Here is an 18,660-nt window from a genome sequence, read left to right as displayed (position 1 = left end):
GTTTCAAATAAAGGCAAATTAAACTCACTGTGGTTCAACATTATATAGAAATAAACTGTAAAAACTTCAAAAGGGGTAAATGCTTTTTGTAGGCACTGTAAATATTGTGTACATTTCTCAGATCAAATACTCTCAAATTTCTCATAGAACTCTAACATGTTAATTCAATTATTCTCTTCCTGATTTAAATCCACGTTCAACATTCACTTGTACTTTATAGATGATTTTGTCTTCTAATTAAAATTGCTTTCATTAATTCAGTTTCTCAGATCAGCCAAAACATTATTTTTTAATGTAATGAGATGTTTCCAATGTTCAAATCTTAAGAAAATCCCCAGTGTGCAGTAGCTTCTGAAAAATTCACAGTTATGGATTTATGTAAAGTGTGATGCAGTCAGGGTGAAGATTATATGGGTCAGTGATTGCTGTATACGTGTGCATATGATCTTAGGCTGTGCTTTGTGAACAGCACAATACAAAAATACACTGAATTAAATTAGTACCTCCAATTCTGATGGCATGGTCCTCTACCAAAAAACACTGGTACTTTGCTTCCTGGAGGTTATAGGGGAGCAGCAGGCCAATGGGAAAGAGATCAAGTACCTTGGATCTTGATCTCCTTTTACCTCACAACTGAACATGAAACTGACGGTTGTGGTTGTAGTCTTATAAACACTGCTTTGGAATGTGAGGATAAAAGTATAACATTTGAGTCAACTAGGAAATCTATAGTGTATTCCCTTTCTCACCTATGGCCCTTGTCTCTGTGAAGTGACCAGATGATTTTGATTTTGCAAGTTACCAAAATTAAGTTGTTGAGATTAACCACTGTTATATGGTGAAGAGCTGTAAGTGTAACTGATGCTGGACTGATTGGCATCAGCTGTTGTGGTTTGTACCCATACAGAGTACATCCAACGGGTGCCTCTTCCTGAAGATGTACCAAACATGGCCCAATGGGAGAAGACCCATGGGCAGACCCAGGACAGAGTTTGTGGATTATTTCACTTGGCCAGACTATTGGCTCCTCATCATTCTCCAACAGTACCTGGACACTGTTAGGGCAAGAGAGGCATAACAACTTCAGGTATTGAAACCACAACTCGCTCAAAGATAAGTAGATGGAAAATATGCTGAAGTGAAATTGTGAATTAAAAAAAAAAAAATGCAAGGCAATATAAACTAGGTGATCACATCATAATCTTTAAAAGGATTCTATTAACATACCACAATACACAATGAAAAATAGACAAAACAGACAGAATTTTATTAAATGCTAGTTGTTTTTTTTTGTTACAGTCCTATAATAATATCAGCTCTTTACTTGTACACAGGAGTATAAATTTTAGAAATATTTTTTATTCCATCATATTTCTGTGAAGTACAAAAAATATGTTAAGAATTATATTTATACATGTACTTTCTGTACATATAATATACATAGATTGTGCATTTTTATGTATTAATGTTAATACTGACAATTAACACTATAAATTATGAAATTAAAATGTTCAGGAAAAAATACACAGGTATAAGCTGCTGTTTGATAAAATATGTTTATGAGAGTTAAGGCAAAAAACTAACTTCTCTGAAATCACAGTAAAAAAAGATACTGATGCGCAAAGCAGCTCTGGAGTTCTACTAGTGATACTCATGCCTGATTAAAGAGACCACCACAGCTACATGTTTTTATTCAATCACTTTTAAACAATTTACTCAAATCCCACACTAAGTTGGATTTTTTCATTTACAGTTTCTTTAACTAGTTTGTGGACTCAAGAACTACTATTGAGTATGAAATGTAGAAGTGTATATATTGTCATGTATACAACTGTTGAAAGACTAACTCTACACTTCCTGTGCTACTTATTTACTAATATTTTATCACTAGTACAAGAAGATTTTTATTAAATTAGGTAACATGTAAGTAAGGGGCTCTGGTAATACACTAGGTAGTACAGCAATCTGTTCCAAAGCCGGACACCAGACATTTTTTTTAAAGGGTCAAAAAAGGTTTGTGAGCTATTAATTTGAACACAACTTTGACATGTTTGGCTTTATTCCATGAACACCAAAATATGCCATAAATCAGAAGAGCTGGAATTTGTGGATCAATATTTCAGATACAAGCACAAAATAACCTTAAAAATGCAGGAGAGAGAGAGAGAAAAAAAAAAAAATATATATATATATATATACTCTAACACTGCATTAACTGGCTTAAGACTTTTTATATAAAAGGTGTGCAGTATATTTTTCTATTTTACCTAAAAATTGTTTGTTTTTTTTGTTTTTTTTTACAAATAAATGAATAGTGACAGTCAGTTAAATATACAAATGAATTAAATAGTAATACAAGACACAAAGTGCAGACTGTAAAGATAATTATACTATTTCCTTACATTTACAGCCACCATCCCTTCCAATTATAAATACACATTAATAACAATGTGGTTCTTTAGTGAAAGGATTTACATATTCCATAAATTGTCATTAATTTGGCACATTTTGCACACCACATATTATCCTGTAAAAAAAATCAAATATATGAAAAATGTTAACATAGTTTTTAGTTCGCACTCAGATGAAATAGTATATTACCTTATGTTTCATATCTTCACAGGTAAATTCCTGTTTGGAAAATTAAACAATATGAATACAGTAGTTCACTTATCTGCATACAAGTGTGGCACCAAAAGTCTTTGTTGCTTCTCATAGATCTTCTCTGCTCAAAGTTAATAACAGATTAACTATATACCCTATATTTTTGTATACACTTTATAAATTGTCTTAGTCTATTTCCCTCACTTTATCTGAGGCCTAAACATCTGTTAGAATCAATTTTGCTTTTTAACTGCAACTCATATTTAACCCCTCATTTTGAACACTACAGAAATGTATGTATGGCATTAAAAAACTGCTGTTTCAACATCTCTTTCTGGCAAAGTGTAGTGTGCATATACATGGAATTCTATCATCCACAGAACTACCTTTAATTTTAGAAAAACATTATAATAAATAAACAGAAGACATATAATTATAAGGTTAAAGTACCAGATTCAGTTTCATTCTGAAATAACCTATTGGAAGGTCATAATATATACCAACATGTGTGTGCATTTATGCCATACTTTTATACATTTAAATGCATATAACCTTTAGGAAGAATATTCAAACTGCAACCTACTTGGGTAATTTAGCTGCTTCAACATCATTTTGTTACTCTTTTACAAATATATTATGTTAAATTAAAATACTTTCCATTAATTTGAAGAGGAAGTTTTTCAATTTGTTTACCTAATGAGGCATTATATATACACAAACATTAATGAAACCCACAACTAACAGGGTCCAAATGGAAAATAAAAACTAAAGTACAATATTACAATCTCATAAATAGTAAACAAGAATTAAAACAGAGTTCCTGAGCTGCAATAAAAATCAAATTTACTCCAGTTTCTGTTGAAGCTTCTGTCTGAAACAGACTGGTAGAATGGATAGGACAGCAAGAATCCCAAGAATGAAAAGAGAGTTCCAGGACACTGCTTCCCCTGCTGTTGCAAGCTTATATAATGTTGTTCCAGCATTTATAGCAACAAAAGATGGAGGTGCAACTCCTAAAAAATACAAAATGCAAGAAAGAAAAAAAAAAAAAAACATTAAGCAAGTTAAAAGTAAATGACATGCTTCCATGTATTCCTGGCATGGACATTGGAACACCTGATTTGTCATGTGAAAATGATAAAAAAAAAAAAAAGGTACCTCTAAAGTTCCTTTTATACAAGCGGACAAGTTAATATTGATAATGTCTACATTATTAGCCTTTTTTTACATGTATATTCCCCAATACTTACCTATGTGCCATTCAGTCACCACTCTTATCCCAAATAAACAAATCAAACACAAGAATATGTCCAAGGCTGGCAACCTCAGCTTCAAACCATAGCAGGGGCTAGAAGCTGGCTACTTCATCGTTACTGCTGAAATGGCTGCACAATTCTAACAGAATAAACACAGCTTGCAACTGAACAAATATGCAAGAGACATACTCCAACAAGGCCAGATCATTATCTTTAAAAGGGCTAAACAAGTAACAAATCAATTATTAAAAAAAAAACTCTCTCCTCAGCTGGGAATCGAACTCCGGTCACTGAGGCACGGCAGTAATGCTGTGACAGCATATCCTTACTGCTACTCAAGGGAGATGTTGTATTATTCTTGAACCTTTTGTGAAAGTGTTTATTTGATCTTTGGAAATCAGGTTTCATATTTTCTATAGTTTATGCCTACATTTTGTAACATCTATTACTAAAATATGAAAAGGTTTCTGTTTTAACAATGTGTTCCAAAAACGATCCATTATTTCCACTCTAAAACTCCACTTCACTCCCAGATAATCAAGGCACGAGCTGGGAGAAGTTCGTGCATATTCTGTGACGGTGGGGGATGGAATAGCCAGTTGCTTGCTGCTCTTAATCTGCACAATAACAGGACAAAAGACGCTGGCGTAGAGGTGAGGACGGATTTAAGAAGCGATTTAAGGTGGGACGGATCTACGAGTTTTTTCGTAGGCTCTGGTAATTCTAGTGTTAAGAAAAACAGTGTAATTGTCACTAAAGCAGTTTGTAGCACTTCCAATAATGTGCTAGCAATGGCTTGGTGCATTTCTGACAAACATTTGTCATTCAGGTAGTTTCCATAGGTTGCTTTGACAAGCTTACCATTGTTCCAAAAGGATATTCTTATTGCCAAAAAAAAAACCAAAAAAAAAAAAACCTTAGTCCAATAAAACCTGAAAGAACAATTATTTGTTCCACTAAGTATGTCACTTTAGGTAGCCATTTAATCTCTTCATCACCTTGCATATTAGCAACTCCAATAGCAATAGCCATAGCACTATCTATGACTTTGTTCAAGTATATCATTTTGTAACACTCCCTGGTAAATCTCATGTTGCAAAGTGTCTGTTCATTTCTGTTTTTTCCACCCAAAAGTTATGTTTATATTTTTCCATTCAGTGTTCGGATATACATTTTTTGTTTTTCCACAATCAAATAGTTTCTTTTATGTGTGTCCTACTAATTATTTATTTGATTTTCTTTTTAACCCCCAATCCTGATTTGACTGAATGTCTTACAATCCATCATATTTATTATTTTTAAAGAAAAGTATAAGTCTCTTAAAATGTCATAACACAAGCACAAATTGGTTGACATTGGGAAAATCCTGAATTGTACGAGGGATGTTCAGAAAGTTTCCACATTTTTTTTTTAAATTCTATTTTATTAAGAATTTCAAAAACAAATTACATCATTTGGTCTACACAGTCATCTTTGTTTGCGATGCAATTTTATCACCATCATACTTTTTTGTTAATGCCCAATTACTACTCCTCCCGCCTTCACCGTTTCCAACGAAAATATAAAAGTGCGAAAACTTTTTGAAACTCCCTCGTAAAGTTCTCACGGATATGAATTAACAGCTTCCTGAGACTGTCGAGACAAAATAATCCAAGAAAATGTAGAGATCTAACACAGTATTTATTCAATCTGTGAGTGGTAAGATTTAATACTAATACTGAAGGCAAAATTATCACCAAAATTCAGACAAAGATCAGAAACCATACAGTTTCAATGGGCAAATGAATCTCAGTGATATTGGTATTTTTGTTCAAAAATGACATGTAGAAATTAATTTACAATGTGTATGTAATCAAAAGACGTGGAGCAATACCTGAAAAATGTCTTGAAAAATAGACATATTTGGTAAGATTTTACGCTTTTCTTGGTGCCCCAAGATGTAAAACCCCAATGATAACAATTTTTTAAAATTTATAGAAAGTGATTAACTTTAGAACACAAATTTGTGTGGCAAATGCATATATACAATGTTTATGAAGAAAAAAAAACTACGGCTTGAAAAATACTGAACTTATCCTTTAACACTAGAATTACCAGAGCCTACGAAAAAACTCGTAATTCCGTCCCCCCTTAAATTGCTTCTTAAATCCCTTCACACCTCTCTGCCAGCGTCCTTTGTCCTCTAAATGTGCTGATAAAGAGAAGCTAGGAGCAGCCGGCTATTCAATCCCCTCACCAATTTAGAACGTGCACGAACTTCTCTCAGCTCATGCCTTGATTGAGTATCTGGGAGTGAAGTGGAGTTTTAGAGTGGAAATAATAGATCGTTATTTGGAACACACGCATTTCATGTCTGGTTCGTTTCTACAGTAATCTGCGTCAACACATTGTTAAAACAGAAACGTTTTTTATATTCTAGTAGTAGATGACAAAATGTAGGCATAAATTATATAATGTATGAAGCTTGAAGTCAAAATAGCAAAGAAACATTTTCACAAGAATAACACAATTGCGCTTTTATTCAAAAATATAACTGCAGAAACAGCAGTTTATTGTAACCGCCTCCGTGGTTCAATACAATCAGTTCCCGCTTGGGAATCAAAAGGTCACGAGTTCGATCCTGCGCCCTTCCGTTTTGAGAAGTAAACTGCTCTTAGTCTTACTATTTTAGAATAAAAGCATACATTTGATTTCAGTCTGTAACAGCCGGTGGAATTTATGATCCTTGTAAAGGGTAGCTTTTTTTTTAATTCACTTTTCATTCTCTCAGTCGCGTTCAGAATCAATCCATACAACCCCATCTGACACGGCTGTTTTCACTAAAGACGCGCTATAGCTCTGCAGTGTACCACGATGCATACTAACGCCCCCCAAAAAAAAAAAACCCACCAACCGGGTTCTGACACACAAACGCTGGCGTAGCTGCCTTCTTCAGTATCTCACCGTCACTTGCTTTTCTTTTTATTCAGTTTTATTGAGTGTTCCTGCCAGTCCCTGCATGTTGCTGTATGCTGTTTCTTTTGTACTCCAGGACATGCAGAGGAAAGAATGGTAAAGAGCAGTAACTTCGGCGCTATATGCAATCATCAGACACTCCCCATCTGCCCGTGTCGCTCAAACACAGGAACATATATTGGTGTAAAAGTATAACAAAAGTGCACTTTTATTCAAGTGCACTTTTCCATCGCCTTTTCCTGTAAGAAGCAATGTACACACTTCTCTCTATGCTGTGGTTTCTATTACACACCTGAAAGAAAGAGACAATATATGTGAAAATATCCAGCATACAGCAACATGCGGGACTGGCAGGAACACTCAATAAAACTGAATAAAAAGAAAATCAAGTGACGGTGAGATACTAAGAAGGCAGCTTCGCCAACTGTGTGTCAGAACCTGGGGTGCGTTAGTATGCATCGTGGTACAACGCAGAGCTATAGCGCCTGTATTCTGTTTCTTTTGTACTCCAGGGCATGCAGAGGAGAGAATGGTAAAGAGCAGTAAGTTCGGCGCTATATGCAATCATCAGACACTCCCCATCTGCCCGTTGTTTTGTTATACTTTTACACCAACTTATGTTCCTGTGTTTGAGCATGCTCAAAAAATACATGTGTAATGCCACGAAAAGTGCACGCAGACACTTCATTTCGCAAACAAAACAAGTGCACTTTTATTCAAAACTACCTGTATAACCGAAGAAAAAAGAAAGCAAGTTACAGTAGGCGATTGATACGACAGCTTGCATGGTGCAATGCTAAGAAGTGCTGATTTTCATTCCGTGCTATATAAAATCATCACATTCAAATATTAACAGTTCCCACACACCCAAGGACCGTCCTTCCTACATTTACGACACGTGTACTTGTTGCAGTGCACACACTCTCTGTGCTATGGTTCCTATTACACTGAATGAGCACCTGACACTGTACTTTCTTCCCTGGGGGAAGGTCCCGTATCAGAGAATTTCCAGTTCCTGCATAAATTCACACCCGATCTGACGCTGTTCGTTTTCAAATAATATTGCATTAGTGCGATTATATTTTCACATATATTGTCTCTTTCTTTCAGGTGTGTAATAGAAACCACAGCATAGAGAGAAGTGTGTACATTGCTTCTTACAGGAAAAGGCGATGGAAAAAGTGCACTTGAATAAAAGTGCACTTTTGTTATACTTTTACACCAATATATGTTCCTGTGTTTGAACAACACGGGCAGATGGGGAGTGTCTGATGATTGCATATAGCGCTGAAGTTACTGCTCTTTACCATTCTTTCCTCTGCATGTCCTGGAGTACAAAAGAAACAGCATACAGCAACATTCGGGGACTGGCAGGAACACTCAATAAAACTGAATAAAAAGAAAAGCAAGTGACGGTGAGATACGAAGAAGGCAGCTTCACCAGTGTTTGTGTGTCAGAATCCGGATGGTGGGTTTTGGGGGGGTGGGCGTTAGTATGCATCGTGGTACACTGCAGAGCTATAGCGCGTCTTTAGTGAAAACAGCCGTGTCAGATGGGGTTGTATGGATTGATTCTGAACGCGACTGAGAGAATGAAAAGTGAATTTAAAAAAAAAGCTAACCTTTACAAGGATCATAAATTGCACCGGCTGTTACAGACTGAAATCAAATGTATGCTTTTATTCTAAAACAGTAAGACTAAGAGCAGTTTACTTCTCAAAACAGAGTGGCGCAGGATCGAACTCGTGACCTTTTGATTCCCAAGCGGGAACTGATTGTATTGAACCATGGAAGCAGTTACAATAAACGCCTGTCAATGTCGCATGTTAAGGCAGCTTTTTGTTTCTGCAGTTATATTTTTGAATAAAAGCACAATTGTGTTATTATTGTGAAAATGTTTCTTTGCTATTTGGACTTCAGGCTTCATACATTATATAGTTTATGCCTACATTTTGTCATCTACTACTAGAATATAAAAAACGTTTCTGTTTTAACAATGTGTTGACGCAGATTACTGTAGAAACGGAACAGACATGAAATGCGTGTGTTCCAAATAACGATCTATTATTTCCACTCTAAAACTCCACTTCACTCCCAGATACTCAATCAAGGCATGAGCTGGGAGAAGTTCGTGCACGTTCTAAATTGGTGGGGGGATAAAATAGCCGGCTGCTCCAAGCTTCTCTTTATCAGCACATTTAGAAGACAAAGGGCGCTGGCGGAGAGGTGTGAAGGGATTTAAGAAGCGATTTAAGGTGGGACGGAATTACGAGTTTTTTCGTAGGCTCTGGTAATTCTAGTGTTAATGTAATTGATACATGGTATTAAGTTTGTTAGATAAAAGTTGAGGTTTCAAGTTGAATGCTCGTTTATCTGATTTCTCATATATAAATGGCGGAATGGAAAAAATGAGAAAAAAAAAAAGAAAATGGCTGAGATCATGATTGAACTTGCTGTGCTTGTTAACCATTTATATAGCACTGGCTCTGTCAAGCAGCAATTGGCAGTCAGAAAAAGGGGTAAACACAACTGTGCTGATAAGTCATTGTCCATTCGCTAAATATGACATGCCCAGTAATATTCAGTTGTATAAATTAACATGGTATATCAATGAGATCAGCAACTGCAGTCAACAATTACCCTATGATTAGAAATTGCATAATGCCACATCAGCTTTAACCAATTTTGCAAAAGCATGGGCTGATTGTCTATACAAGTGGGGGAATGTATCTTCCACAAAATTGATTACCATGTAGCCAATCACTGTGTTCGACACCTCATCGGAGAATGCAACTGGAGAGAATATTAGGGCCAAATGAGAGACTTCTAGGATGTGACAATGGCAGCAATTTAACGGATTAGGCAACACGATGTAAAATTTTTAAATTGTGAATTTGTTTTAGTCATTGCACACTCAGATTTTTTTTTTTTTTAATTTTTCTTTGTTTATTGTGTAACTCATATGCTAAACAAATAATAAATACAATACAGTATATATTGAATAAATGATTTATATTTCACTTAAAATCAGAAAAATCAAATTCACTTTGCAAGGAACTGTACAAATCTAATTTTCATAATTTTTCAATAGGTTATTATATCTTGCTATCTAAATAAATAAGGGGGGTGGCAGATTTGGTCTGAATAAGATGAGACATTTTATGTCTGATGACATTCACTGTAATGAAATTCATCTATACTAATAAAAGGCAAAGCCCTCACTGACTGACTCACTGACTCATCACTAATTCTCCAACTTCCCGTGTAGGTATAAGGCTGAAATTTGGCAGGCTCATTCCTTACAGCTTACTTACATAAGTTAGGCAGGTTTCATTCCGAAATTCTCTGCGCAACGGTCATAACTGGAACCTACTTACGTACATATATACGGCCATAGCCTGCAACTCGGTCGCCGTGTGAGGCGGAGTTGCGTCCCTCATCGTCACGCCACCCACGTAATTGCGTGCCTGCCCATATAAGGCCATCCATCAGCAGCAATCCAACAGACATGCTGCCTCTAAATATTTGCGGGTGAAGGACTGAGCTTATGCAAACGAAGATGAGATGGTCAGGGATAGACTAGTGTTTGACACAAACTCAGTGAAAGTGCGAGAGAAACTTTTAAGTGCCGGGTCTTAGCTAACATTAAATAAAGCCTTGGACATCGTGAGATTGCACGAGATAGCACAAGCACAGCTGAGAAGCTTCCATGCATGTACTCCGAGCGGCTCACGTGAACAGACTTTGCAGGACTGGGAAAGGTAAAACCGTGCATGCAATGTGTGATGTCTCAGATAAAGAGGAAGACGAGCTGTTTATTGATGCAGTAAGAAAGGAACAACCCTCTGAATCTGAACAAGCCTTTGTAGACATATCATTAGGAAAGCAAGGGGTAAAGCTTAAGTTTAAATTAAGTTCATAGACACGCTACCGCTAAATATTCGCAGGAAAATCCACAACTTAATACCGGGAATCCCTGTTAAACATCTTAGATTCACGAGTACCGATTTCGGTAGTGAACACTTCGATGAGTGAAACCCGTTACAGTGGTGTGAAAAACTATTTGCCCTCTTCCTGATTTCTTATTCTTTTGCATGTTTGTCACACAAAATGTTTCTGATCATCAAACACATTTAACCATTAGTCAAATATAACACAAGTAAACAAAAAATGCAGTTTTTAAATGATGGTTTTTATTATTTAGGGAGAAAACAAAACCCAAACCTACATGGCCCTGTGTGAAAAAGTAATTGCCCCCGAACCTAATAACTGGTTGGGCCACCCTTAGCAGCAATAACTGCAATTAAGCGTTTGCGATAACTTGCAATGAGTCTTTTACAGCGCTCTGGAGGAATTTTGGCCCACTCATCTTTGCAGAATTGTTGTAATTCAGCTTTATTTGAGGGTTTTCCAGCATGAACCGCCTTTTTAAGGTTATGCCATAGCATCTCAATTGGATTCAGGTCAGGACTTTGACTAGGCCACTCCAAAGTCTTCATTTTGTTTTTCTTCAGCCATTCAGAGGTGGATTTGCTGGTGTGTTTTGGGTCATTGTCCTGTTGCAGCACCCAAGATCGCTTCAGCTTGAGTTGACGAACAGATGGCCGGACATTCTCCTTCAGGATTTTTTGGTAGACAGTAGAATTCATGGTTCCATCTATCACAGCAAGCCTTCCAGGTCCTGAAGCAGCAAAACAACCCCAGACCATCACACTACCTCCACCATATTTTACTGTTGGTATGATGTTCTTTTTCTGAAATGCTGTGTTCCTTTTACGCCAGATGTAACGGGACATTTGCCTTCCAAAAAGTTCAACTTTTGTCTCATCAGTCCACAAGGTATTTTCCCAAAAGTCTTGGCAATCATTGAGATGTTTCTTAGCAAAATTGAGATGAGCCCTCATGTTCTTTTTGCTTAACAGTGGTTTGCGTCTTGGAAATCTGCCATGCAGGCCGTTTTTGCCCAGTCTCTTTCTTATGGTGGAGTCGTTAACACTGACCTTAATTGAGGCAAGTGAGGCCTGCAGTTCTTTAGACGTTGTCCTGGGGTGTTTTGTGACCTCTCAGATGAGTCGCTCTCTGCGCTCTTGGGGTAATTTTGGTCGTCCGGCCACTACTGGGAAGGTTCACCACTGTTCCATGTTTTTGCCATTTGTGGATAATGGCTCTTACTGTGGTTCGCTGGAGTCCCAATGCTTTAGAAATGGCTTTATAACCTTTACCAGACTGATAGATCTCAATTACTTCTGTTCTCATTTGTTCCTGAATTTCTTTGGATCTTGGCATGATGTCTAGCTTTTGAAGTGCGTTTGATCTACTTCTCTGTGTCAGGCAGCTCCTATTTAAGTGATTTCTTGATTGAAACAGATGTGGCAGTAATCAGGCCTGGGGGTGGCTACGGAAATTGAACTCAGGTGTGATACACCACAGTTAGGTTATTTTTTAACAAGGGGCAATTACTTTTTCCACACAGGGCCATGTAGGTTTGGATTTTTTCTCCCTAAATAATAAAACCATCATTTAAAAACTGCATTTTGTGTTTACTTGTGTTATATTTGACTAATGGTTAAATGTGTTTGATGATCAGAAACATTTTGTGTGACAAACATGCAAAAGAATAAGAAATCAGGAAGGGGGCAAATAGTTTTTCACACCACTGTATCTTTACAACGGTTGACAAACACGGAATATAACTTGAATACAACACCTCCTCCAAATACGAACCTGATTGAAAGAAATAATGATAATCAAATCCTTGATGACAGCAACACTCATAACAGTGACAAAACAATTACACTGACAATCATGTTACGTTATTTTTAAAATGTTTCCTTTTCTTTTCATAACTTCTTTAACACACTACTTCTCCGCTGCGAAGCGCAGGTATTTTGCTAGTTTAACTAATAAAAATCAAAATGTATATACAGTAAGAGCAACTAATGATACAGTATTGGAACTGCAGCAACAAAATATATGTAACTTTTAAGTTTATAACTGAGGATAAACCACCAAATTAAACACAAACATATTAACTAACTAGAGAAACAAAGTTTCAAGTTAATATTGCAAAAATATATTATACAGTGTATATTTAAAAATGACACTCCATATAAGGCAGTGCTTCTCAATTATTTTCTGTCATGCCCCCCCCAGGAAGAAGAAAACATCTCGCTCCCCCCGCGACTATAAATAGTATCATTTGTCTATAAAATTGTTATAAGTACAAGTATAAAAAAGCATGTTCCCCGAGGTCAAACGCGCCCCACTATTTGAGAAGCACTGATATAAGGGGACAATTTAAAAATTACAATACATTGATTGTAAAATAAGTACTTTTTTAAAATGATCTCTTACCCAAAAATGTGCCAATGAAAAAAACTCCTAAAGGCACATTGATTACAGGAGATGTTATATTAATGAACCAATTAGGAAGGAACGGTGTAATTCTGAGGAAGATGATATAATTTATTAAATGTTCCCGGTGTTTGTCTACCTGAACAAGACAAAAAAAAAAAAGAACAAAAGTTTACATATTATATAATATTCCAATATATAAAAACTACACTGAGTGCACAATTATTAGGCAAGTGAGTATTTTGACCATATTATCATTTTTAATGCGTATATTCCAACTCCAAGCTGTATTAACTTGAATGCTTATTGGATTTAAGCACGTCAGGTGATGTGTATTTGTGTAATGAGGGAGGGTGTGGCCTAAGGAGATCAACACCCTATATCAAGGTGTGCAGAATTATTAGGCAGCTAGTTTTCCTCAGGCAAAATGGGCCAAAAAAGAGATTTAACTGACTCTGAAAAGTCAAAAATTGTAAAAAGTCTTTCAGAGGGATGCAGCACTTTTGGAATTGCTAAGATATTGGTGTGTGATCACAGAACCATCAAACATTTTGTTGCAAATAGTCAACAGGGTCGCAAGAAACGTGTTGAGAACAAAAGACGCAAATTAGCTGCCAAAGATTTGAGAAGAATCAAACGTGAAGCTACCAGGAACCCATTATCCTCCAGTACTTTCATATTCCAGAGCTGCAACCTACCTGGAGTGCCCAGAAGTACAAGGTGTTCAGTGCTCAAAGACATGGCCAAGGTAAGGAGGGCTGAAACCCAACCACCACTGAACAAGAAACATAAGTTGAAACGTCAAAACTGGGCCAAGAAATATCTGAAGACAGATTTTTTTCAAAGGTTTTATGGACCGATGAGATGAAAGTGACTCTTGATGGACCAGATGGATGGACCTGTGGATCAGTAATGGGCACAGAGCTCCACTCCAACGTGGAGGTGGGGTACTGGTATGAGCTGGTATTTTTAAAGATGAGCTAGTTGGACCTTTTGCATTGAAGATGAACTCAAAATCAACTCCCAAACCTACTGCCAGTTTTTCAAGACACTTTCTTCAAACAGTGATACAGGAAAAGACCATGATTTTATGCAGGCCAATGCTCCATCACTTGCATCGAAGTTCTCACTGCGTGGCCAGCCAGTAAAGACCTTAAAGATGAAGGAATAATGACATGGCCCCCCTTCCTCATCTGACCTAAACCCTATCGAGAACTTGTGGGTACTTCTTAAACGCTAGATTTACGGGGGAGAAAAACAATACACCTCTCTGAAGAGTGTCTGGGAGGCTGTAGTCACTGCTCCACAAAAAGCTGATCGTCAACAGATCAAGAAACTGACAGACTCCATGAATGGAAAGGCTTATGACTGTTATTGGAAAGAAGGGTGGCTATGTTGGTCATTGATTGATTGATTTATTTTTTTTGAAATGTCAGAGATGTTTATTTGTAAATTTTGAGGTGTTTGTTTATTATTCTCACTATAACAGATGAAAATAAACAAGTGAGATGGGAAAATTTTAATTTTTCCTTTAGTTGCATAATAAATCTGCACACTAATAGTTGCCTAATAATTGTGCGCACATATGTATTCACCTGATGATGTTCACACTCACATTTCCGTTGTGAAACATTCAGGTTTCAGGTTTATTAACATTTTGGATTGACTGATAGCACTGTGTTTGTTCCATATTAAAATTAATCCTCAAAAATACAACTTGCCTAATAATTCTGCACTCCCTGTACATCTAAACATCTTATGCTTTCCCATTTTAATATTGTCATTCACAGCATTACCAAAACAATTTTTTCAGTGCTGTTTTTTACTTTGTTTATAGAAATCATAACCTTTACTTTTCTGGACTATTTTCAACATGACTTAATACTAGGGTTTTGTACTGTGTTAGCCATTATGAATGTAGTGACAAGTCAAGTAAAATGACACCTTTTATTGGCTAACTTAAAAAAAAAAAAAAGATTATAATATGCAAGCTTTTGAGGCAACTCAGGTCCCTTCTTCAGGCAAGATGTAATGATTACAAAATGTAATGAATGCAAGATGTAATCATTAAATCTTGCCAGAAGAAGGGGTCTGAGTTGCAAGCTTTAATCTTTTTTAGTTAGCTAATAAAAGGTGTCGTTTTACTTGACTTGTCACAACATGACTTAATGAAAAGAAATCAATAAATTGTGGTAAAATTGCATTTTTTAAACAGAAATACCAAGTACATTTAGACATAATGATTGCCAGCTATTTCAAGAACAGTTTGGGCTTACTCAATCACAGAAAGCAAGAGAATTTAAACATAACATTTAATATATAAAGAGAGTTGAAATAAAAGTGAACAAACTGAGAAACTGGCATTAGCAGGGGAGAGAAAAAGAAATTATCTGAATGTGACTTATACCTGTGGTCCAGCTGACACAGTGACAGAATTTCTGTATTTAACACAGTTCGGCATTTAACTATCAAGAATTTCTATCATGAGAAAGAAGAATAAATGTATAACAAAGAACTACCTGTTGTGACCATTTCAGTGCCTTTTCTGTTAAATATTTGTAGACCACTGGTCTTCCTACTAGGTAGGAGAGCATATAACAGAAGGAAGCTCCAAGTCCTGAGCACTGCAAAGAAAACAGCCAAGAAATATATATCAAATAAACAAAGTAGAACAAGAATACTAAAGTTTGTGAAGCATATTCTGTCTGACACTGTTTAGCATATCTTAATTTAGACTCATCAAGCAGGATGTATTCAAGTGCTTGTTTTTTGGCTATTTTTCAATTCATTTACTTTATATCTTACATTTTTCTCCATATTTATAATCCTATATAAATATGCCCTGGAGTCCAGTACAGTATTTCACTCAGACGATTCTCTCATATGCCTCTGTCATGTATTCTTTCCACCATAAAAAAAAACAACATGTGTGAATAATTCTGATCAGAAGCCACTCTTCCTCTTAAACAACAACAAAAGCCAAGCGTAACACTGATGACTGTAGATCTTTTCCAGATATTTCTGAATTCCATCTCACTTTCTAGGGAATGTCATGTACAAATAACTAGCTAAGTTACATGTTGTTCTGACTGATGTGATCAAGCAAATAGCAAGGGTAAGGAATTGAGGTGTTTCTCAGGCTATTTATGAGAATAGGAGTATGGATAATAATATCATTACTATACAATACAGTCAGCTCATCAGTGACAGTTAAATTCATCTAGTTTATAATAGATAACATGTTTTTTTCAAATTACATTTTTATATATTACTTTTATCAGTACTTAACTCAGGAAAATCAACACTTTAAATTGCTTTATTTTTTGGAAGGAAATTTTATTTTATCCACAGTAAACAATCATATCATCAGTGTCACACAAATAGGAATAAACAAATATGAACAGACAGAAAATAAATGGTGCTGAGCCACACAAATTAAAAATAAAATTGAACAAAAAAAAAACAAAAAAAAAAAACAAATTCCAAATTGAAAGCTAGAGTTAGAGTAAAGATGTAATGAACACTACTCACCAAGCACACCAGGAATAGTGCCAAGGGAAATGGGTAAAGATATCCTGACAAAATACTCAAAAATATTGAGCCTGGAATAGCAAAGGTTTGTAAACTGTGTTTGGGAAAGTCAAGGAATTCATAAAGATGTGAAAACATAAATCTCTTGAATCATATCAATACATATCAATATATAAGGGCTTCTAAGCTTAATCAAGCACAGATTTTCCAGATTGCAGAACCTGAGGCAATAACAACAAAGAAAAGCAGTTTGGAATATTTATTCAAACATGTACTTGCCAACCATTATGGTCCTTTACTGGTTTATATTTTTTCCCCTTTTTCTTTATGCTGCCTCCTATAAAATGTAACATTTTTGAATTTACTTAACTAGAGCTATTAAAATTCTAAATAACGCAAACAACTATAATGAACGAAAATATATAAATTATAATCTGGAAAAAAATTTAAAACAAAGGTCCCTTTATTAGTCATGACAGTTCACAAGTGGCTGATTAAGGGGTTATTTAAGGGGACCAAAAAAATATATGTATAAAATGAATGAATGAAGAGCAGTAAGTCTCACACCTTGAGAACAGTTTTGGGCTATAGTTTATTTGAAAGTCAGCTGGCTAGGACATTTACTTAAGTTGGGTAGCTACTGTGTCTTTAAATAACACCTTAGAATTGCCATATGTACATGAAATCTACACTGTAAAAAGTGAGATCATGTAAAGTGCTCAGTAGGCAAAAGCAGCTGAAGCTAACTTTCTGCTTAAAGATCTCAGTTTATAGGTTTAACTATTCAATCAACTTCAGCTACAGCCATACTGTTACGTAATGAATGACTACCACTTTAATTACCAGACATAGACTACTTGCAGGAGACAAAGGGTAAAACCAAAAATAAATAAAGGATTTATATGGCATGAGTGGTGAAGTAATGTTTGAAGCTCCTCCTATTACCTAAAAAGTAGCTGAACCATCTGATTCAAGAAATGTAGTGTACTCTGCTTGGTTTACCACCACTTAAGACCTTTACTAAGAGAAGTACAAGAACAGAAAATTCTGAATAGACTCTTTAAAGAAACCAGTGTTTTCAATAAAGAAACTAACACGTTTACATTACTTTGTGACTCTTTATGACATGTATTTAAAAAAGAAAAAACAGTTGCTTCTGCTTTAGGAATTAAACTAATTTTATCTCTGTCTCTCTAACTTAAAAAAACAACCCTATTCTCCTACACAAAAATGGATAGACAATCAAGTGTATAAACCAGTAATGAAATGTACAAGCATCAGTAACAGCTAATTAACACTGTCCTTAAGTAAACAAGCTTACTATGAGTGGTTTCTTTTCTTGACCTAGTGCACCAGGACAGTCGCTGGTCACCCATTAAATTGAACTGGAATAGGTTTGAAAATGTTATCTTTCTTTTATGAAAGCATTTAGTAGTGAAAAGTTGATTTAGAAAATAAATCACATAATGCATTCTGAGAAGAAATTCCATTAAATAAGCACATGTCAGCTGAAAACAAGACTTGGTTTTTAGTTCTTTAAAAAGTTTCACTAAAATCAGTCAACTATCACAAGCTATACAGCAATCAAGAAATGATTTGCTATGATCATATGATAGGTATGTATTAATATATAACTAATAAATAAAGCAAAAGGGATGAAATGTATTCAAAACAGTGTGGCAAGCGGCTGGGGGTGGCACGCAGCCGGGATGTCCAAAAGAACCGAAGGAGGGGTTATGCCTTCTCCAGACCACGAGAGGGCAACCGCCCTGGTGGCGATGGGGACCATGGGAAAGGAGCATGGAAGCTCAACCCTATAGGGGCCCGTGGCCACCATCAGGGGGCGCCCAAATGCCGGAGGAGCCCTGGCCCTTAGCACTTCCGCCACACCCGGAAGTGCTGGGGGGAAGAAGACCAGGGACACCCGGAGTGCTTCCGGGTGCACAGCTGGCACTTTAGC

General features: G+C 36.1%; 1 protein-coding gene across 1 annotated transcript in view; it reads right to left on the bottom strand.

The window, feature by feature from the left end:
• Positions 1-1,468: 1,468 nt before the first annotated feature.
• tmem41b (transmembrane protein 41B) overlaps positions 1,469-18,660 on the bottom strand; it is a 42,271-nt gene continuing 25,079 nt past the window's right edge. Inside the window, exons 4-7 of the mRNA XM_039748179.1 lie at positions 16,701-16,794; positions 15,689-15,793; positions 13,170-13,308; positions 1,469-3,617 (exon numbers count right to left, since the gene is read on the bottom strand). Coding sequence (XP_039604113.1) covers positions 3,448-3,617; positions 13,170-13,308; positions 15,689-15,793; positions 16,701-16,794 — 508 coding nt within the window. The 3' untranslated portion in view covers positions 1,469-3,447. The remainder of the gene's footprint in view (positions 3,618-13,169; positions 13,309-15,688; positions 15,794-16,700; positions 16,795-18,660) is intronic.

This window comes from Polypterus senegalus, chromosome 1 (genome assembly GCF_016835505.1).
Source record: "Polypterus senegalus isolate Bchr_013 chromosome 1, ASM1683550v1, whole genome shotgun sequence".
Classification (NCBI taxonomy): Eukaryota; Metazoa; Chordata; class Cladistia; order Polypteriformes; family Polypteridae; genus Polypterus; species Polypterus senegalus.
Note: the sequence above shows the minus strand (reverse complement) of the source record. Positions and strands in the feature narration are given on the sequence as shown.